This window comes from Micrasema longulum, unplaced genomic scaffold (assembly GCF_059751315.1).
Source record: "Micrasema longulum isolate JH-2025_06_02 unplaced genomic scaffold, ASM5975131v1 h1tg000824l, whole genome shotgun sequence".
NCBI classification, from domain to species: Eukaryota; Metazoa; Arthropoda; class Insecta; order Trichoptera; family Brachycentridae; genus Micrasema; species Micrasema longulum.
The window spans coordinates 937,652-962,382 of NW_028278016.1; the positions used below are offsets into that span (position 1 = coordinate 937,652).

A 24,731-nucleotide genomic window follows, 5' to 3' on the forward strand; every position below is an offset into this window, starting at 1 on the left:
CTTTGTACATCACAAAATTAGGCCACCAACTAGGTGCCTACATAAAGGTGGTAACAACACCACTAAAAGTACATGTATTTAAGTAAAAAAATTAAAACGATTCTACTAGATCTAAAATATATCGATATTTATTGTCTCAAATCAAATGGTTTGTGAAGAAATTGCAATATACCAGCTTTTATTGGTACATAAACTCTTTTTATATATCAGCGGTGTGCGGAAAGGTTTTTGATAAGGGAAACAAATAATATTTTGGAAATTGTTAGATAATAATACTTTTAGAAATAAAAGAAAACCTGAATGTTATTATACATTAGTATTATAAATGTTCATATATATTGTAATCAATTGTTATAAAAAAATCAACCAATTTCATTAGATATAAATAACTGCTCAGTATTTTACTGCGTTGTTTTATTTTATTAAAATTCAGAAGAGTTTCAATAAATACACGCGATAGGTTCTAGATCTTGTTAAAAATACTGTTTTTTGATGGAAAAGAATTGGTCAGCATTTGAACGGGAAAACAATTTAAAAAATCAATGCGTTAGACTTGATTTTTTAAAAATTTAAATAAATATCAAAGAAACAATATAATGAAGGTTATGTGTTCTTTCGTTAAAAAGATCTATCGCGCTAAAATTTGTTTAAAAAGGTAGGGTGATAAGTGTTTTGCTTTGGATGCGAGTCTAGGAACAACGCTGCAGTACAGCAGAAATTTAAAGACTAATATTTTAAGTCCACCCTACACGTCCAGAAATCAAACTAAGGATATCTGGCAAGGAAAACTTATCAACCACAACTTTACATGGCGGGTTTTCCACTTAAGGATTCTCACCTTAGAGTATCTATCGAGTCAAAAACATTCATTCACGGTCAAAACTGTAATCTTAATTCGCCAAGAGACAGAAAATTGCCATTTCTTACGTAATTATAATTGTGTAAACTATTTTTTTTTTATTGTGATCATTATTAATACATGGTCAATAACTATCTTTAGGTATGCTCCGGATTCCATGGACGGCGATGCTTACTTATGTGTTCACACTAAATGCGCTAAGGATTGGGGTTCGACTGTCAACTATATATTACAGGCGAATCCTAAAATATTTTGGACACATCGAAGAGAACCAGACAGCCTTAAAAAGCTCACTGTGATGGGTGGAGTGGAGGGGAGAAATTTCAGAGATCGCTTACCCGTGCAATGGAACGACTTTATAAAATCTACGCTGGAATTTTCAGTGACTGATGCTCTTCGCTCTGGCCAGAACAGGACAACCTTGGGGCAGAAGAGTGGAGTACAGACCATTTTAAAATCAACTTCATCAATAAATCGTTTAAATAGGTTTTAACTATTTTTATTGTTGTGAATATTGGTTACAAATGAATTTGCATTATTAACACTGTGTAATGATAAAGGTACATTATTTACAATAAAACATTTCGTTAAGTAGACCAAATATCACAGCGGTTAATAAAATTATTTATTCAAAATGCTCTGCTTTACATATATACACACATAATTCGTATTTTTAAAAACATTCCTCAGACATTTTTAGAAAATTTAATAGACAAACATTTTCCATAAATTGTATTTACAAGTTTTAATATGTATATTTTAAATCTATGAATAAATAAATAATAATTGTTTAGAATTATTTTAGTAATCGATGTTTGATAGAAGACTTCCCAGTACAGTCGCCAGAGCCGTTGCCAGGAGATATATATTTTGGCTTCCAAATGGCACTTTACTCGCACCTTTACCTGTTAAAAAAAACACATATATTAAAAAGTGCAGTTATTATACAAGACTGTTTTGATTTTAGGGTTCAATCTTTTATTTTGTTTTATCCACACAACATTAACTAAGGGCTAATTGCAACAACGAAAATTCCGTTGAAAAAAGATTGAATTTAAATAATCTATGGGTTTTCATCAAAACTGGTTGCATATATAAAACAACCTATTTCGACTATCTTGATCAAAATGAATAATTGTGTGACTTTTTAAATTTAACTTTTTAGGGTGCAACAGGCAAAAAAAGTTATTTTAAAAAGAGTTCAAAGTGAAATAATGAGGAAGTTCAGTGCTGCGGGAAATTGGATCCAAAAATGTTTTCTTATAGTTAAATTAAATAAATTAAATTATACAAAAAAGTTCCTTAAAAATGTATGAAAAAAATACTAAAAACGAACTTCTTTGAACGAAGTCACCAGTTCTTCCGAATCAACTAACCAATATATTGTTTTCAATGTTCAAAATATAAATTTAAGAACCAAAATTTATTTACAAGCAATTCAAATAGATCAAGTCAAAGAAGGAATCGTGTGTTAGAAATACCACTTATAAAATGAGGCTCGCACAGAGACATGCATATTTTATTGGCCAGAATTTTTTTTCAGATAATATTTCATTGATTCCAAACTTTCAAAATTTTCCTTCTTTTAAAAAACATGCACTATCCTGGATTCAAACAAAAGATACGAACTCTTTTTTTCCATGATATATTTTGTTGCCCTTTAATAATAAGGAATATTTTTGTAGTTTTTTTATTTGCTTTTTTGATTACTATAAAAAAATAAAAAATAAGTAATATTTTTTTTTTCTTTTTTATGTTACACAAAAATATTATAATGGTCCATTATTTATTATAGGAGCAAAAATTCATTAACATTTTCTTGTATACCCACGAACAGGCCATGCCTTTGTGGGGTTTTTTGTTTACTATTTTTACTATTTATTTCTTTCATTGCTATTTAATTATGCTTTATTTTTTTAATACTCGGTTTAAATTCTTATGTTTATTGTAAAAAAACATTTTTTTTTTTTTTTTTTAATAAAATAAATTTTAAAAAATAAATTTAAAAAACTTTTTTTTTTAAATCATCAATCAGCAGAACTCAAAGAAGAGAACTTGTGACGTCACCCGCGAAATAATTTCAAAGTTACAAAACTTAAAAATAAAGAGGTGATAATACGATACATCAAAATATTCTTGTTTAAATCAGTTTGATAATCTTGACAAAAAATAAACATTAAAATGTTTCATTTGCAATTGATGTAATCACAGCTTTTCAGTTTTCATTTTGTTGATATTGTAATTGAAAAATGCCGACTATATTACCCGTGCACTACTTAAGAGGTTTCCTTTATTCAATCAAAAATTATGGAATCAATTATTTATTCACAAGGCCATTTGCATTTCTACAACTAACCATATTGATATAATATACTGTGGTGAATAGTGGAACTAAACATGCGATTGTATGAATAAACGCAAACTACGAGGTAAATAAAATATATTTTTGTAACGTAAAACAGGCATTTTTCTATACACACAAAGGTTTTAGAACTAAAAAAAACTTGTTAATATAAAAAAGTACAATACGTTCTTCTTCTTGTGCCTTGCCGGGTCTCCCCGACGTTGGCGATCACTACAACGAAAGCATTTGTATCTGTCTTGAGCTTATTTTACATTTTACATCCAGGAAGACTACTTATTGATGTACCCACCGTAGTGATTCCTGGGAAAAGGTGACTAGGGTGGTTTTCCGTTGCCTTCTCTGGTACAATACGTTTAATTAAATCTAAATATGTATCGTTTGTTTTAGGTGACCCCGTACAAATTAAATTCATTTCTGTTGTCGTTGCAGGAGCCATTAATGAAAAATTATGTGTTCATGTACTAGTAGTTTATACCGTGTCGCAGTCGGTAGTAGGTTAATTCAGTGTAATTTTGGTATTCTTCGAATGTAGTGCCGGCACCGTGTTGATTTTCATTTAAATTAAACTCCAGTTAAAATTAACTTGATTTTTTAAATTTATTGGATATTATTTCTCATGGCATACAATCATAACATAAAACAGAATAAAATAATTTTAAAATCTCACATAGGCGTGGCCTGTGTATGGGTACAAACGATTTTATAATTTTTACGTTACAGCACGTACACAATAAAAAATACACTGTTTAAATATTTTAGTATGAGACACTAAAAATAAACCTAAAAGATCAAATGAAAAATCAATGTTTCCTCTAAAACAGTATCTCTAAGAATTTCTTGTAATTCATTAATAAAGACTTTACTATCTAGAGGCGGTGGAAAATATACGAGTATATTGAGGGTGGTATATATTTTTTCACTTTAGTTAAACTTATATGAATAGTATTTAAGTAACGAAATGTTATTTTAGTGATATTCATATTATTGATAATTTCTGCGGTAAAAAATATTTTGATATCGTTATATGAGGTATGTTAAAAAGATTATGTATGCATAATATACCTCGACAAATAGAAAAGAATGATTTCTTTTAATTAATTTCCTATAATAATCTAATATCTCTTTTTTAAGGTTATTTTTAGTCCAACTTGAAGTCGAGGCGAAGAAGAATCAGGTAATTCTTAAATGGTTATTATACTGAAATATCGTCAGCATCTTGGATTTTCAAAACAGGGCAATCATTATCTTTTCTTACAAGTATATTTCACTTGACCTTCGTAAAGGGTATCTTAAATTTTTTTCGTGATTTTCAATTTGTGAAATAGTTTTCTCTTTGAACTGTTTGTGTTTATATAGATTAGTATAAAATTACGTATATTTCCGTCGTTTGATTAATAGGACCATGTCCCCTGTAGGAGGACATTTTTATTATGGTTTATTGCTCTCGGCAACATGCAAATGCCATAAAAATACTGTGGTGGGATGTATTCGGCAGTCATAATTCTTTATATAGAATTTAAGACGATTTACCAACGACAGATTACCATAAGTTAAGTTATTATTCAAATTTATTGTAAATATTTCATTACAGTAATCAAATGCGTATTTTGTTGTTTAATAAATACATTTTTAGTAGAAACTTTCAGGCAAAAACATTTTGTATTGAGTTCTAACAAACAGTAAAAAAAAAATATCGTCAATAAAATTTAACCATTATTTAATTGATTATCACTGCATTAACTTTGTGAAATAACATGATTTAATTATATGAATAATAAAACATTTTGTACTTAGACCACTTGAGTTGAATTTAGTTTATAATAACACCTATAGATGGAAGAATCTATACCTACCGAAAGCTATAGTGCTTTAAAATAAACTCAAACTTTGTAAGAACAAAGTGTTATTAGTGTTTTTATTTAAAATTAATCCATTCTACTTTTCTCACCCCAAGTATTAAGTTCCCACAACTTGATTCTATTGAACACAAAAACAACAAGAAACACAGTAATTTACTATCTGAAAATGTTTTAAGAATACTAGTTATGTCGATAAATTATTTTGTATTACAATTTATTTTATATATTTTAAACGCCCTTAGCGAGCTTTTAAATTTTAAAAAAATACTTAGGTAGGTTTGTTTATTTGGAAACTGCGAAGTTATTTACTTTACAAACAAATACAAATATATTAATAAAACCTATCCTGGCCGGGGAATTTCCAGCAGACTAAGAGGTAATGGAATCTGCTGCGGCAAAATTGCTTTAAAGAGGTGAGTTGGTTTTATATTTTGACGTCAGTGTTTAATACCGAGAGGGTAGTAGATTGAAACCATCGATAAAAGTAATAAAATAAAAAACTATCGACGAGTGGCAAATACGTTGAGATGCATCTCTGATAGGGCGCTGGACGCAAACATTTATTCTGGACATAAGAAGAAGACTTAGCCTAAGGAGAATTAACCTGGATCACTGTGTTGTCCAGATGTTGCCAGAGCATGGTGAGTTTAAGGCTAAACTGTATGACCTCGTACTAGTCAGAGACCCTGGATGTACTTGCGGGGAGCCTCGTCAGAGGGCTGAACATACCCTATGCCGTTGCCCAATTTTGCTGAACGGCTTGACGGAGGTGATGAGGCCGATGTGGAATACACGCTTATTTGCTGATATAACAAACGTTAAAGCGTGTTTTCATTTTGTGAGTGAATTGGTGGAAAAGTGGGAGGAACTGGGTAAAGGCCTACCATGAGAACTAAATCTGTTTTAGATAAATAAATACGAAATTGGGTATTAGCATCGGTTATCTGAACTAAACTCTTGTCCGTCTGTGTTGTTCTTGTCCCATAAAAGGAAAGTGGTAAATTACAAATCTAAATAGTAGACTAACTCGAGAAAACCACGCGCTGATCATGCTCTAGGACACGTTTCGTCTGCTCCAAGGTCTGAGAGGTTGTTAGTATGATTTGGGTCTTTTAACAGGATTGTTCTTACTGTTAGTATTAGGACAATTAGGGTTTTTGTGAGGAATCAGCGTTATAACGAGAGATAATTTTGCCTGAGTTCGATAGGGATCATGTTAGGGTCTGTGATAGGACTTTGCCAGTAGTGTCTTTATAATTTTATATACTTTTGTGCTTTGGTATCCGTATTGTTTTTCTTCTGTTGCTTGAGTGCATGTTGTTAAGGGCAAATTCTTCTAATGTTTCCTATTTGTATTTGTGATTTGTGTGGTTGTTTGTTTTGTTTATATTACTACATTCTCCATTCTTTCCAAAGCGGAAACTTTTTTCATACACAAAAAAACAAAAATTTTCATTTTTTTGCAAACGAATCCTCCTCGGATGCAACCCTCGTAGATCGATGAATAAAACATTTATACTCCTCACTTTTTTTTTTACATATTCGATTAAAGATTTTAATATCTACGAACACGCACAGCGCAAAGATCTATATTTTTCTAAATATCGCACGTAAATCGGTTGAGCCGTTTAGGAGTACGGTGACATCACACGAACAAAAGGAATTATATACTCGTATATAAAGATATTTTGATGAACTCACAAGGTTTAACAACAAAACGCCCAATTTTGGGCGTTTTAAAGTGACTTAACCACTTAAAATAACTTTTGGTTTCTACCAAAACTGGAACAAAAACCGAAATTCCGCTTCAGTTTTGGTTTCGGCGGAAAATCTTGTTTCGGTTGGTCACTATTTATGTAGTCTCTGAAAAGACGAGTGGATATATTTTTTATTAGTGCTAGATTAATAATATTTAATAGCGCAGCCTGTTTTTGTTGCTTACAAATTTTAAATAACTAATTTTAATCTCGATTGAGTATTATTCGATGCAAAAACCAATGAATTGATATTTATATAAAAATGAACCCATAAAAACAATAGAGAAATAATCAACGTAAGTTTTATGTTAAAAAAAGATTAGAATTCTCTTTCGTATGATAACAGTGATGAGTCACTTCCGTAATTAAAAATGGTGAGTATTTTCTCGTATTTCCTATCAAGATAAAAGCATGTTTTTATATCGAAGTTTATATGTATTTAAAAACATACACGTGTATGTTTTGTATTGTTTCTGTGCACTTACCAGTTTATTAAAATATTTCATTGAATCTACATATTTATCATAATTTCCCTTTCGAGTGGTTCAAATATCAAAGTTGGTGCTTCAATCATGATAATTATTCGATATTTGAAAGCTAGATGATCAGTCTTTTCCTCGCAGACCACGGCGGATTTATGTGCTCCCTGAAACCGTTTTAAACATTCTGAAATGCAGAAGTGTCGGTGAAGATCTAAAGCATAAATGGTCAATAGATCTTCACAGGTTGCAGTGACGTCAAGAGCTTGCACACACTGACCCCCACCTCTAAGAATCAAAGAAGATCTGAGACTCATCCATTGCGTAATAAGTCACAATGACTTATCATAAGAGATAGAGTCTTCTTCTTTTCTGCTTTTCCTTTGTTCTGAGGGTCGTGATTGTTGGTACTTTCCCCAACCATTCCATTAACGATGCATTTCAACCCTTCACTTTGTAACCCTTCAATTTGTAACTTATATTTAAATATGAGTAATTATATCGTTCATTATCATATAATTAATTCCATTAGGAATTCATCAAGAATAGTCTAATAATAACTTAAATCAAACCCTTCATTAACTTTTCCTATTTCTATTAAATAACATAAAATAAGTACTTCATAGCTGAAATGCTGAAAGTCGCTTTGGTCAATTGTTCAAGAGAGCGGTTTGAAGTTGTAAAACTGTTTCAAATGTATCTCTAAGTAAAAAAATATTGGTATTTTTTTGGTTTATAGGCTTTTGATAAGAATATTTAAGAAAAAAACATTTACTCATAAAATATGGACTATCAAATAACTCATCATCATCATCATTCCCTTTTCGCACCTTATAGTGCATAGGGTACTGCATTGGTAAACTAATCGCAGCGCATCTTGATCATTTTTGTTGCAGCATGCATGTAAGATGAGCTGTCTTACGCTTCAGGTGCCAGTCCAGGGACTCTGAAATATTCTAGCGTAAAAACGCCTTTTTAAATAAATATTTCATGTCATGTGGGGAATCGAATCCGAAATCTCTTGCATAGTAGGCAAGGGCGCTGACTACTACACCACGAGGCTGACAAATAACAATGGGACTTTAATGTTTTTTTGTTCTAACCGCCCGGCCCGCACCCTAATTCCGCCCCTGACTTAATTACAAAAAGTCACGAAGAATATTGAATGAAAAACATTGTTAACATATTACAACAGAGATGAAGAACATTTAAGAGAAGGTAATATAGAAGTCCAGGCATCTACAGGGCTTATGACCTGTCAATGGCTGGTTTAAGTGGCCACTTTACACACAGTGTAACATTCACCATTCTGCCTGAACATCTATCTTGTGACATATATCTTGAACATCTAGCCTATCTATTTTGAACATCTATCATAACATCTAAAAAATTTGGACAAATTCAAAATATTGTTGATAAATTACCTGGTCCAAGAAGAAGTATAGAAATTGAAAAAATAATATTTTCAGGCGTTGCCTAGTATGTAGGTGAAATAATTCAATGAGATGAATCTCACCCGCATAAATAAAGGTTTCAGCTCTTTAACTTCACAAACATCAACAGATGAAAGAATTGAAGGAATATAGATGTTCAAATATAGGCAGAATGGTGAATGTTACACAGTGTGTAAAGTGGCCACTTAAACCAGCCATTGACAGGTCATAAGCCGTGTAGATGCCTGGACTTCTATATTACCTTTTCTTAAATGTTCTTCATCTCTGTTGTAATATGTTAATATAAACAGCTCCCCAGGGAGTTGAATCCAGACCTTGTCTACAAAAATTTGGACAAACTCAAAATATTATTGAAAAACAATGTATTTATAAAACTTTCCATTGGCAAAAACATTAAATTATGTGCCATTAATCAGAATATTAAATATTTTTGAAAATAACAGGCACATATTGATATGATATGTATATCGCCCTCTTCTAGAATATGCCTCCGTGGTCTGGTCTCCATACTATGTCAATCTCATAAATCACATTGAATCAGTCCAACATCGCTTGCTTCGAAAAATAGCGTGGATGCTCAGACTAGAGAGAGATAATTATTCTTATGCTGAAATAGAGTCAATGTTAAATATTTCTAGTCTACAAAGACGTAGAACTAATATTGACTCCATATATATGTTCGGCATACTAAATGGTATAATCGATGTTCCCAGTAATGACTGGGACAAGTAAAATTCAATATTCCGACTCGTAGATTGAGAAACAATGAAGTACTGTTCATCGATCAGCATAGAACAAACTATGGTCTAAATTCTCCAATGACCCGTCTTTGTCGTATTGTTAACTCAAGGCAAGATCTGGACTTTTTCGATTTAAGTTTACAACGATTTAAACGAGCACTAAATAATTAGTCCAGATCTTGTCTCGATGTCCCTTATGTTTGTCAATGCTTCTTTCTTTTTTTTTTTTTTTATGTTTTAAACTATTTTTTTATCGTAATATTTAAACCTTATAGATTGTATACATGGACAATGTCCGTTAATAAATAAATAAATAAATAAATAGCAATAAAACAGTAATTGAATGTAAACAGTTTGTGAAAAAAAGCAAAGTAAAATAATGAAATTAACGGCAAAGAAAATGATATAATGGTTAGGTATAGTTGATCATGACAAAAAAAAATAATCTTCTCCAAAATCCTTCGCTGCGTTAGAGGTAGTTTGTTATAAAAAATATGGAATTTATTAAATATCTACTGTTTTAATACCAGCAAACCGTTGAATTTTGTTGAAAGCATGAGAATTATTACTGCACTACTGGTGTTTTAGAACAAGCTATTTCCGTAGTGGTATACCTGAAGACTCCAATGTTGTTGAGAATTCCAGCATTTCAGCTTTAAGGTACAGAAATATTCTGATCATTTTATAAAATGCATGTTTTGTGAAATAAGTAAATAAAAAACTAAAATAGCATGTTTATTTACGCTTATACAAGTTAAAAAGTCAATATTTTAATAAAAGGTAAATTATGCAAATGACTGAATACACTACAAACTTTAATGTAATTAGTACACAAATCCTAATAAAACAAGGTCCTTAGTAATAATGTAAAGCGTGGGAGCAGAGCATGCGGTCGCCTAAGGGGGGAATATATGTAAAGGGTCGGAACAAGGATTATTATTTATTTAACTTGCCTGTACCCTGGTCTTCCAACGCATTGTCAACAGCGGCAGTCAGTTGGGCAGTTGGCATCACTCCTGATGATGGAGCAGCATGCATTAAGCATAGTGTTAACATTAAGCTCAGCAGTTAAATGACCCGAAAACATTATGATCGTAATTAAGTGGAGCCGTGATTAATGATTAAATTTCATCGGGGTTATTTTTCATGTGTTAAAACAGTCAACCAACAATCCCCAGTAGACAATGAACCGACATAAAATACACCTCTAAACAGTTTGATACATTTATAAAAGAGTAAACTTCACAGAAAAAAGAAACACTGTTTTTGAATACTCAAAACTCGATAATTTTAAACATTATATACCGAGTTTTCTATAAAAAGTACTGTTTCAGTTTTTTTTCAGTTCAGTGTCACATATTAACGTTAACTAATAAAAAAATGACTTAATAATGTTAACATAGTTGAAATTTTATTAACCTAGGGTTTTAAGAAGTGTTTTTATGGTAATCATGATAAATAATAGGTAGAATAATTAATAACAAATCACAACAGGGATAAAGAATACCTTAAAGAAGAGAATATGGAAGTCTAGGCATTTACAGGGCTTATGCCCTGTCATTAGCTGGTTTAAGCGGCCACTTTACGCACTGTGTAACATTCATCATTTTGCCTATGTTCGAACATACATATTTCTTAAATTATTCCATCTGTTCATTTTAGTGAAGTTAAATATCTATATATTTACAAAAACCAACAAGACAGGTGCCGTGGCGCAGTTGGTTAGACGGCCAACCGTAAAACTGGCGTCGCGGGTTCGATTTCCGCTAATAGCAAGAAAAAAATTTAAAATAACATTTTTTTCTCAATTGGTCTGGGTGTTGTGGTGTATTTTTCATTACCTTTTTCCATATCCCCTCTATTGTTGATTTAAGTTAAACAAAAGAGTTGAAACCTTTATCGTTGGGAAGAGATTCATCCGACTGAGCTATTTCACATACTAGGCAACGCCTGAAAACAATTTTCCAATTTTTAATCTTTTTCTTGGACCAGTTGGTTTTATTACAATATTTGAGTTTGTCCAAATGTTTGTAGACAAAAAACTGGATTTCACCCCCTCTGGAGTCATTAACATATGATTTTTTCAAAACCAAATGCTCTCACCAGAGATTAGATATACAATATGTACAATGTACATGAGTGTATGTATTTTTGTTCTTGAATATAATTGTTAGTCCTAAATAAGCTTCTAAATACAATAGTAAAATACGTCTGGACGTTTACTTTAAACATATTTATATTTTATCTTAAATGAAGAAAACCATTTTTTACCAGAATGTTTATTTACGTTCTCAATACGTAAGCGTTTTTCCATATTTTTTTTACAGGCTAAATGTGTTTTCTTCTTGAAAAAAAATAAACCGTGGGTGTTCTTAAATTATGAACGCAGAATTTCTTTTTCAGATTTTCAGAAAAAGTGCTTTATTATTCAATTGGTAGAAATAAGCTGAAGCGAATAAATATTACCGGAGAACAAAAAGTGATTTCATTATTTACAGTTTTATCAATCCTTATAAAAAAATCTTCAATGGTCTCATCTTTTTACGATGGGTTTTTGTAGGTACGAAAAAGTGTTATCTTTTAAATTTTAAAACATATTTCGCATGAAAAAGTCATTTTTAAACGCTTAATAAATAAGTTCTAAATTTACTTAATAAAATTAGAAATGAAAAACAAAAAAATAAAAAAATATGAAATAAAAAAGAAGCAACAATATTGTGTAGCCGTCTTTCAAGCTAAGGGGGGACATTTTTTTCAACTGAAACCAAATGTAACGGAAAAGCCTTGGTTTTCCAAAATGATTTTTAAAAAGTTTTAGTTTTTCTTTGTCCTCATCTTTTCTTCTCTCTTTACCCCCTCTTCTCTTCATAGTATAGTGTAGATATTCAGTCAATTTTATCTCTTAATTTTTTTTTAATATTTATATATTTATTTAAACACTTTATATACATATACAGTTTATAAACATATGCATAATGGCGGGCATATTTCCTTAATGCAATTTCTTCCTTCCTACTTAAACCATTAAATTTGAGAAAATCAGTGGTTTAAAAACAAATTGTTGGTTTATAAATATTTAATTTCTTAATAGAAAAAAATATGGTAAAAATATTTTTTTTTAAGAAGTAAAAATTGGCAAAATATCTACACTATACTATGAAGAGAAAAGGAGGTAAAGAGGAAATAAAGAGAGAGGAAAAAGGATAAACTTAAATATTCAGGACGTGATATTTCATTCGTAATTTGAATGTAAATAAATAAGGGGCGTCTCTGACATTAGTGGGTATATTATAACATAATCGAGCAGCTACTACTGTGAAAGAAGAGGCAAAAAAAATAGAGCGGTGAATGGGTATTGAAAGGGTTCTCTCGTTACTGGAACAAAGAGTAAGCTAATGATGTGATAGAGGTTGAAAGAGCTCTCTCAGATAAACAGGCGGAGTGGGATTTTTTGAAATATACATGTTTATCAATATTTTGTGCTATAATTAAAATACCCACAATATGTTCATAAACCATAAATATATTTATATTTTTAAATTTTATTTTTAATGAATACCATTTCGTACATTTTCTATAGTGTTCTTTTCAAATCTTGACATATTAAACATTTCCTAATCTCTTCACATAAACTTATTCTTTGCTCTTTGTATTTTGAATTATGACAAATAACCACAAAGTTAGTACATCAGGATTGAATTTTATTTTTTAAATGTGGTTTATATTTAATTTGTAATAATCCAACCAAACGCCGTTAACAGATTTCTACGTTGAAGTAATATTTTTTAAATAAATATGTACGCCGTGTCGCCTTGAATCGAGATGGGATCGAAGCTCTGAACTCGATTTGGTTTAGTGGGGGATTACGTTTGATAATCTTCAGAACCGCATACGGCTGATTTGGTGTAGCGATGGAAAATAGCTTGCAATGTCGTCTTACCTCTGTAACTACAAAACCAGCTTACTACTGTTTTCATGATTTTTTATTTTCTTTGTAGATTTTTTTTTGCATAAACATTTTGTTAAACATTCAATTAATTCCCGCCAAGCTGCGAAAGCAGTTTTTTTGCAAGGATTTATCTCTTGAAATATTTTTTTTTAGTAACAAAATATAATATGTGCATAAAAAAAGAACTTAAATGTATTAACAAAATAAAAACAAAAAAAAAATCATAAAAAACACTTTTTGAACACTGTTTTAAACTAGGTGCGAAGGTTTTCACGGTCGCTGTTATCAAGGTAAAATGTGTGTACTGTTTATGAAATTTATTATATTGGTCTTTCTAAATTGGTTATGTTTTTTTACGATTATTTTTATTTTTATTGTTTATTATGTTAATGATATTAGGTTGACTGGATTAATTACGTTTTTTTTAATGTTATTATTATGTTAACTTTGTTAAATAGCTAATTTAAGGCATGTTTCACATTTTGTTAAATGTTTCCTTTGGCACGGGACACCCGAGTGAGGGGATAAATAAATAAAATATGTTTCTTTGTTTGATGATACCGTGTGTGTTGGAATGGTTCCGACGTTTCGGCCACCTTTCTACAAAACACTCAGTTTACCCTGAAAATGGCTCCTGCAATGGTAGCCGAAACGTTAAAACAAATCCAACACACACGGTATCACCCAAAAAAGAAACGTATTGACTGTTTTTGACTGTTTGGGTTTTTTTTTACACGTTAAACTTAAGAAAAAGATTTTGAAACAAATAAAACTTTATTTTTTATTTCGTCTAGAAGTCGTCTATTCACTATGTGTGGGAGGTGGGAGTATATACGCCCTGGTCTTCTTTCCATAAGAGCTCTTTATTCGGTGAAATTTTCTTTCATTTTTTTGCTTTTTAATTTACGTAAGTATATAATTGCGCGTTCTTAAATGTAAAAAACTAGCACAACTTCATATCTGTTTTAAAAAAACACCGTCATCCCATTGGAAAAGACAGAGAGGATATAACGCTACACCACCATACCTTTACATTCAGAAGTCGCTTCCTTTTCATTCATAGAGACTTATGCACGGTGGGTTGATTATTCTAAACTTCGAAATAATTATTTATTTATTATATTACTGCCTAAGGAAGTTATACCAGTTATATGAAGAAACATATGTACAAGAAACTGAACAAAAATAACAAAAACGCAAACAAGGGCAATAAAAAAATGGTGTACAATATATTCATGAACACCATCAACACATAAGACTTCGAGCTAAGCTATGCCAATCCATCTTGTGTAAATATCTAAAAGATCGACGGAAAGCGATAATATTTGTCCCAAAGAATCCCGAGTTGTGCGACAAATTGACTAATCTACACGTTCTGGACATTGGGGCGTAAAAACAAAAGTTGCTCTTAGAAGGTTCGATAAATTGCAGATTTTGACTTCTGGTGATATGGAACATATTACACATATCTTCAAGTTTTGGTTCTAATTGGATTAGAACGAGAAAGACCGAGAAAGTTGTCGCTGATGCCATCAATTTTCTTCATTTTCTGCATCCATCAACATTCGTATGGTAATTTGACCACATAACTGAATACCGCACGCAATTAAACTGGCTCAGGTATCAGGCATAGAAGAAACATTCACATTCTATCACTTCTTCGCAATATTTTGAATTATCTAACTTCGCCTGCTTATTTTATTTATTTATTTTTTTTTTTTCTTCACATAAGCATTCTTCTTAACAATTTTTTTGATTCCCGCCAAACTGCAAAAGCAGTTTTTTTGCAGGGATTTCTCTCTTTAAACATTTTTGTAACACAATATAATAATGTTTACGTAAAATATATTTTTAAAATCTTAAAAATATCAATAAAATAATAGTTTAAAAAAATTCAATACAAGTAAATCAAGTCTTTTTTGAAAACGAAATATATAAATAATAATAAACAAACACTTTTTTGACACTGTTTAAAATTGTTTGGTTTAATTAATTTGAGAGAGCTCTTCCAACCACTATTACATCATAGACTATCTCTTCGCTCTAGTAACGAGAGAACCTTTTTAATACCCCTTCACTGCTCTTGCCTCCTCGTATGTCGTATAATCTACCCACTTATGTTAAAGACGCCCCTTCTTTATTTATATTTAAATCAAGATAGAAATGTCACTACCTAAATGTTTGAGTTGTTCCTTTCTCCTTCTTCTTTCCATCCTATCACCTCTCCTCTCCTCTCTTTATAGTATAGCGTACTTTTTAAAGTTAATTTTTGTTCATAATTTTTGTAAAAAATTATAATTGTAAATTTTTGGTTTAAATTGTTGTACAAAATCATAAAATTGTGATAAAATATATCCATGTATTTGTAATTTTTTCAAACTTGACGGTATGGGTAGGTAGGAAGAAATAGCCTAAAGGCAATATGCCCGCCTTTATATGTATGTAAATTTTATATATTTATTTTATTATAGCTAGTTTGATTTGGTCTTCGTACTATTGGAATCATATTGACCATTTAAAGTCCGTTCGCATGGTTGCTCGGCTTCGAAAGAGGAACCCATTCCGATGCTGATATATAAAAACGTTTACAAAGGTCTTCATTGAAGAACCGTAGAAAAGAGTTAGACCTTGAAAATAATAATGAACTCAATAAGTGATGTCCCTTCTCTGTTACAAAAAATCTCCATCCATGTTCCCTTTCGTGGAAACAATAATGTTTTGCATCTAAAAAATTCCAAATCTAACTATGGCTTCCCAATGTCAAGAATGTGTAGACTAGTAAACTCTTCAAGTGACTTGGATATTTTTGGTCTGGATTTTCCTGCGTTTTACAGATCTCTTGTTAGTGTCAAAAAGAGAGTGGAGGGATGCCATGGCTTAACTGAGCCACTGTAAGACTATTTATTTATTCCTTTGTTCTAATTTACGGTTCTTATTTTCTGTTCTTTATAAAGTATTAATTTTTAGATTTATAAATTCTTTTTTATTCAACTAACGTGTATGGAAATGAAAAACATTAATATAATTAATTTTTGAAAAACCGAGGCATTGAGGGGATTTTTGTGGGTGGGGATAACGTGTTGGCTTCTGTGCATGCATCCTTCTCCTCCCTTAATTATCTGCAAAAGTTTGTATTCCTGAGGAATATTTTTGTTAATTTTTCTCTATGTGCAACTGACAAGTCAGGTTGATGATAAGCTTATGAATCCCCTCAATGTCAAGTTTGTCTTAAAAATAAACGTTTCTAAGTGGCGCTGAACTGAACTGAACAAATACTCGTACGTAAAAACTAGTACAGATTATTAGTTATGTAAAGGTGTATTGAAACTGTACCTGGGTAGTACATAGTCTGTTTCCTGGCTGTATAATTGGCTTGCGGTACTCTCATCTCGCAGACAAACTCTTCAGAGTCATTCAAGTCCTCATCTTTCACCACCACAGAACCAATGACGTCAAATAATCCTTCTGCTCCTGCCACCACCTCTGTTTTGATGTCCTTGATCACTTTTCTGGAAACAAATTATATGCTCATATTAGTGATCATAATAGTATTGCATTTCTTTAACAGTTGTCTTTTAAATAGAGAGGTTAACAAATAAAACGGTATACTAATAGATCAGTGAAGTTTCCATAATATAAGTATTGGGTGTTACATAAGTTGTTTCCGTTTTAGACCAAATTTAAAAATGACCACACGTAAAAAAAAAATCTAGTTTATACCTCATAAATATGATACGGATTATAGACTAACTTGTTGTGAAATAATAAAGGATAATACATTATCAGAATCTTAAGCAGACTTCGTAGGTTTAAGAACTAGGCATCACTTCTGTGAGTTCCTTGACATTTCATGATCAGATAGAAACAGTTTGTAGTAATATTGTTGATAAATCCACCTGGTCCATGAAGAAGTATATAATTTTTTTTAAAATAAAAAAATTCAGGCGTTGCCTAGTGTGTGGGTGAAATAATTCAATTAGATGAATCTCACCCGCATAAATAAATGTTTCAGCTCTTTAACTTCACATACATCAACAGATGAAAGAATTGAAGGAATATAGATGTTCAAATATGGGCAGAATGGTGAATGTTACACGGTGTGTAAAATGGCCACTTAAACCAACCAATGACAGGTCATAGGCCCTGTAGATGCCTAGACTTATATATTACCTCCTCTAAAATGTTTTTCATCTATGCTGTAATATGTTAAAGTTTGTAGTAGTTCGTTGAAGATGTTAGAATTCGTCTAGCGTACTGCCAGTAGAGATCCCGATGCACAAAATATTTCATTTAAAATTATCTAATATACCTAAATATTATGATATATTTAAGTATAATAAATAAGGTTTACTTGAAGATTACAAAAAAAGTCGTAGATTTAGTGATAAATAATTTTATCTTACAACTGTTGTTTATCCTGAATTAAAATATAATAAAATATCCAAAGCATGGAGCGGAAGTGTACAATAAATCAACGCGAAATATTTTTTTTGTGAAAAGACGGTGACTAAATTTGCATATATTTAACTTAAAAATTATTTTATAAATATGCGTACTATATTATTTATTTAAAATAAATCATTTGCTTTACTACTACTACTACTACTACTACTACTACCATCACGCCATTTCCCCGTAAGGGTAGGCAGAGAGAATGGACCGCCACACACGTCTATCCTGGCATACAATCCTAGCCTCTTCTACATTCATACATCTTGTCATACATGCCCTTCGGTTCTGTCTGCTTTTGACATGACCAGACTTAAGATTTTGGTTTATCTGATCATGCCACGTCTTCCTTGGTCGTCCTCGTATCACGTTGCCGTTCATTTTCGCCATATATACTTGTTTTTCCATTCTTTCGTCGTCTATTTGTTCTACGTGACCAAACCATCTCAGAGACCCTTTCTTTATCTTATCAATTACACTTGACTCAGATTTACACTCTCGCCTGATTTCATCATTCGTAACCCTGTCATACATTGATTTCCCACACATTCGTCTAAGAGATCGCATTTCAACCGCGTTCACTCGGCTTTCTTCCTTCCTCTGCCAGTTCCATGTTTCACTTCCATACATAAGTGTTGGGACTAAAACTCCGTTGTGCACTGCCAGTTTAGCTTCGATTGACATATTTTTATTACAAATTACTGTGCTTAGTGCTTCGTTCATTTTGTTGCCCGCATTCACTCTTCTCTCAACATCTTTTTCTACTCTTCCATCTCTTGAAAACATGCTTCCCAGATACACAAATTCTTCTACTTGCTCGAGACATTCGTTGTTTCCACTTGCTTTACAATTCAATAAAAAATATAATCGGCATAAAATAAAACGTGGGAGTTCATCGCGGCACGCCAATATATAATACACGATTTTCACTCACAATTCAACACGACAAAAGCAACGGGTCAACGCGTAATTTCACAGAGTTCCCCTTTCGCTCCATGACCGCCATTTTTTATTTTAAAAACTCGCACAATTTACTTGCGTATAAGATAAAAATAATAAAAACTTTACTTTTTTTTCTTTTTATCGTGAGTTCTGAATTTGGTTCCACAGTGAACCGGTTACATCGCAGGAATCGTCGGGTTAAGGATTTAAAAAAAATAATTATACAATGTATAGCATAACATAAAAACCTTAATCATTACAAAAATGTATTTCTTGAAAAATATTTTTTTTTTGATCAACACTAAACTAAACAAAAGAATCATACTATGAAATCCACTCTTTCCTAACTTCTATGCTGTATTCGTCGATTCTTGTTATCAAGAAAATATAATGTGAAAAAAAGAACTGTCTCTCTAAATAGACGCACGGTATCTGAATTATGCTATTTACATAAATTATTAAATAATAAAGTAGACTCTTTTAACCTTCTCTCCAAAATTAATATTAAAGTCCCCTTTTGCGTGACAAGAAATAAGTATTTGTTCCATCTGCCAGTCTGTAGCACTAACTATGCACAACACTCTTTCCTCTATTGTTCTTGCTCTAACTATAATGCTTTTTATTCATCTATTGATATATTTAACATGTCCCTTAATTTATTTGAAAATAAATTAAGACTCCTTATTTCTGGCTGTGATACGATCCCACTTACTATTTAATGATGCTCACACTTACACATCTGAACACTTACTCCTACACTAATACACATAAACACACATCTACACTTACTCTCATACAAATACACATAAACACACCCTTTTATTCTAACACAATTTAATAATATGTATGATTCGTTTTTAGAAACTTTGCTGGTCTGTCTTTAAACTGTTATTTTTTTAATGTTACTGTAACATTGTCGACTGTTTGTTTCTTTAAAATAAATAAATAAATAAGCAAGATAATCTTGTTATATCAAAGAGGAAGAAACGTTAAGTATATAATATATAACGTTAAGTATCGTACGTATTTTTTTTCATATGAACTCGTGTGTGGCTATGATGTAACACGAGTTTACATAGGATACAAGACTTGATTTATCTCTCTCATTTATTTAAATTACAGTTTTCCCCTTTTTATATCTTTAAATAGACATTTTTGCATCGGATTTAAAAAGTAAAATTTCCATAAATATGTTGAATTTTATTAACACATTACAACAGAGATGAAAAACATTTAAAAGAAGTTAACATGGAAGTTTAGGCATCTACAGGGCTTATGACCTGACTATTAGCTGGTTTAAGTGGCCACTTTACACACTTTGTAATATTTAAAATTCTGCCTAAATGTTCTTCATCTCTGTTGTTAATATAGATAGCTCCCTACGGAGTTGAATCCAGTCCTAGTCTACAAAAAAATTAATAAAATCCAAATAATGTTAAATATTTATACAAAAAATATTTATTCTTAATATGCGAAGAATAATTTTACGAATGCAAGTTATGCCATCACCACAATAAATCTGTCCAACTGATCGGGTTGTGTTCCTGTGGCCAGTGTTTCGGACTCACGGACCAAAGGTCTGTGGTTCGAATCCCACTCTACCCCAACTTGATTCCATTTTCTAATAATGAGTTATTTACAACTCGTTGAAAATGGCCCTCAAAATGAAATATTTGGTTAAATCATAAGAACGCAAATATTTATTTAAATTTTTTTTTTTTAATTTATGAAAATAAAAATTATAGCAAGGAAGACAAAGACGCTGTTTTGTAAAATATGAAATTCATTCAATCAGTCGATCATTGCCAGTAAGCGTGAGGGCCGCTAGTTATGACCAGTGTATTTTTTTTAATTTTATTTATTTTACTATAACAGTCCTAAATTGTACTGTTATTATTATAAATTATGAAAAAGGAATTATTGAACAGTATATCTATATTAACATTTTACAACAGAGATGAAGAACATTAAAGAGAAGGTAATATAGAAGTCTAGGCATCTACAGGGCTTATGACCTGTCAATGGCTGGTTTAAGTGGCCACTTAACACACTGTGTAACATTCACAATTCAGCCTATATTTGGACATCTATATTCCTTCAATTCTTTCATCTGTTGATGTTTGTGAAGTTAAAGAGCTGAAACCTTTATTTATGCGGGTGAGATTCATCTAATTGAATTATTTCACCTACATACTACGCAACGCCTGAAAATATATTTTTTTCAATTTCTATACTTCTTCATGGACCAGGTAATTTATCCACAATATTTAAACCAGCCATTGACAGGTCATAAGCCCTGTAGATGCCTAGACTTCTATATTACCTTCTCTTGAATGTTCTTCATCTCTTTTGTAAAATGTTAATATAAACTCCAGTCCTTGTTATAAAAAATTTGGACAAACTCAAAATATTGTATATCTATATGTTTTTTTTCAAATGTCTGAACATCAGAATATTTAGTATTTTGCTCGTAGTAACACGATGTTACAATATCGCGTGTAAAAGAATTTGTGGCACAGACTTTTAAGAGTTAAAAACTTGAAACTTATTTGATCGCAATTTTTTGTAAATTTTTAATATTTTAGTTTTCATAATATTATGATCATCAAACGAAGAAAGAAAAAATGTAAGTTAAATTAGAAGCAAAAAAAAAATTGAACTTCACGCGTCGAACGAACTTTAAATAATATTTAACAACAATTTATTAATGCAAGCTTAAAAATCGAAACTAAAAAAAACGAGCAACACCAATCATTTTAATAAGCCTTGCGAAGTTGTGTTTTTATTATTTATTTCGGGGTGAACCGGACTATCCTTCCAGCCGTTTTTCGCAGAAACGCAAGGTAACAAACAGACAGTTTAGGAATAAATCACATTCAGAAGTCACGCAAATAATTAATTGATTATAGCCTTAATTCTACGATAGCTTTAATACTTAAAATAGATGGCGGAAAATTGTTTTTTTTTTCAATTCTGTCACTGATTAATCGTTTATTTTATCGAGAAATGAAACGAAAACTAATGGTTTATGATATTCGTAAAATTGGCAATCAAAGACATGGTATGTGAAAGATAGTTAACGTTTTCGCAGTCCTGAACGTCTACGGCTAGCTAGAACTTGACTTGGGAGGACACATGTAAGTTGACCGCAGATTTCGTGGACACCATTTGCTCCACCTAGCGAGCGGACATGGATTAAGTAAATAAGTCATGTAGAAGATGGTCGTGTGTTATAATTGAATGTTTTTTTCTTATTCGCTTTGTTTTTTTAGATGAATTCTATTAAAAAACTATAAACTTACAAAATTTTAAAAAAATAAATATTTATATCCCTGCGATTTATTTATATGTCCGGGCCGATGAAAAATTCAGTTCTGTGCGTGAAATAGCACCAGAACTCCGAACCAGTGTTTTTCGGTTTATTTTTTCATATTAAGACCCTGGCCACCTGGACTTACTTTCAATTTCAATTTATTTATTTTATAAACGTTTATGTACATTACAAAATATTTTCATGCAAACATTAAACAAAAAAATTAATACTTAAATTTAAATATACAAAAATGGTAAAATAAAAATACCCAGCAATTATAGAGAAAGAATGATATCCTCTCTGAACTTTTTTTCAAAGATGTCAATATCCGAAAAGATACGGTTGAGTAAAGACATTGCTCTTCCTACTGGCATTACCATCGGTAGGTTGGTTCTGCAAGCAGGAAGATAAAACAGCTTAAGCTGTCTATGTCTAAGGTAGTCATGAGGAACATAAAGAAAAATAGTCTCTGTTACACCTATGTTGATCGTAATACCACGGATCAATCGGAAAAAATACATAAGCAAGTATGCATTTCTTCTTTTCTCCAAACTATTGTAGCCAAGCATTCCCAGTATGAAGTCAGACGGGTACAACCACGGATAATATCCGCACTCCCTTAAGTAAAGATACCTTAAAAATTTCTTCTGAACCATCTCCAGCATAAAAGAGTACTTCAATTCGTGGGGTGCTCAGATCAGAGATCCACACTCAAGTCTGCTTCGCACCAATGAGTTATAAAGAAGTCTTAGAACACGAGTATTCAAGAATACCTTAGCTGTTCGAAGAACAAATCCCAACATTTTGCGCGCAGTGTCACAGACAGTGCTTATGTTAGTATGAGTATGAATACTTGAGGCTTTGGGCTGTTGGGAGAGAGCGGCGTCGGGCAGGACGTCGTGTTGAGGACGACAGCGGAGGAACAATAGCCAACGGTGGCACCCTAAGCCCCAGTTAGCTAGATGGGTTTCCGTCTCGGCGTCAGGTGACAATCGGTCGTAAAACATAAAAAAACAAAAAACCTCATAGTTCGACGTGTAGATTGAGGACTAAGAGGGCTGATCCCAAGAAAATGGGACACAAAGATTAAGACCCTGAAAAAATCAATCGAGTGGAGATGTTGTGTAGTAGTTTACGACGTTGCTACCATTCTTTAGGCCCTGAGTTCGATGCTTACCAAGGTGGACGTGAAATGTTGGTTTTAAATATCATACAAAAGTATGTATTTTACTTTTGTATTGACATTTCACTCTTTGTATTTGTATCCGTTTTGTGTTGCTTTTTCATGTAAAATATTAAACTTATGTTTGAGCATCCGATGACAAATTGCTTGGAAAACAGTTTAACGAGACTTACATGTATTGTTCATGATTTTTTGTAAGAAAAACTCGGTAAATAAGCTCATTTTTCTGAATAAAGACTTGAATGAAAAAAAAAAATTATGCTTCTATGCGGCAAATTATATTAAGACCAAACAAAAAAATACAGAATAATGATTGAGATATTTAGTGTATTCCTTTGATAGAGCTTGGCAAAGGAAATATGTAATTCAAATATTTGTACAGTATAAACATTATATTATATAGTAATATTCCATGTAGATTATGATCCCAGTGGTATAATCAATATACGAATAGCATCATATTATTCAATTTCACGTCATTAAATTGTTGGGTAGGATTATTCGATTAATTAGAGTATGATACTCGAAATTCAAAGCGAATACATTTATTTGTAACATACTGCTAACTTCCAGTCATGTAATGTGAAACTCATTATGGGCCATTTTTATGAAGGATTTATTTTGTACAGTATTCAATAACATTGTTTATCAACAATATTTCAAGAACGTTCAAATGTTTGTAGACAAGGCTGGATTCCACCCCCTCGAGAGTAATAAAGACTGAAAATTATTACACCATACTCATACACAAAAATATTGTCGATTAACTAGCTTTGAGTATTATGCAATTAAAATCCATAACTTTCTACCTTCTTATTCGTTTATCATCACACATCCGCTCCTAATTTAATTGAATTCATTTATTTAAATATAACATATACATTACAAACATATATTTAATACGCACAAATTATTTTAAAAAATAAAAAATACATAAAAGAGACTCATGTCAAAGTAGTAGGAGAATCCTGCTCTGGAAACCCCCTTCGGATACATAGAACAGATCAATATCCAGAGCAATGTTGTTTAGCATAGCGGTAACCCTTTCAACAAGCATAACCATAGGCAGATTGGTCCTGTATATCGGAATATGAAACAATCTAGGCTGACGCTGTCTTAGGTAATTATCAGGAACATACAAACCAATGCTCATCATAATTTCAGAATTATCGATCATACCGACCAACAATCGATAAAAATGTGTAGTCAAATACACATTCCTTCTAGTCTCTAAACTGTTGTAGCGAAGCATACCATGGAGAAACTTGGTCGGATAGAGCCAAGGATAATACCCACACTCTCTCATGTAGAGATATATCAGAAACTTTTTTTGGATTTTCTCTATCATAAGAGAGTACTTCAGTTCATGTGGCCCCCAAAGC

The 24,731-nt window shown here is 31.6% G+C and overlaps 1 protein-coding gene across 3 annotated transcripts in view; it reads right to left on the minus strand.

The window, feature by feature from the left end:
* Positions 1-1,446: 1,446 nt before the first annotated feature.
* The window catches only part of LOC148278816 (uncharacterized), a 115,170-nt gene continuing 91,885 nt past the window's right edge, over positions 1,447-24,731 (minus strand). The window contains exons 5-7 of one of the 3 annotated variants that reach the window (XM_088230879.1): positions 16,796-16,971; positions 10,473-10,529; positions 1,447-1,764 (exon numbers count right to left, since the gene is read on the minus strand). In XM_088230879.1, coding sequence (XP_088087005.1) covers positions 1,661-1,764; positions 10,473-10,529; positions 16,796-16,971 — 337 coding nt within the window. In that variant the 3' untranslated portion in view covers positions 1,447-1,660. Of the gene's footprint in view, positions 1,765-10,466; positions 10,530-16,795; positions 16,972-24,731 lie in introns of all 3 variants that reach the window. The other 2 variants (XM_088230878.1, XM_088230880.1) reach the window with 2 other exon arrangements.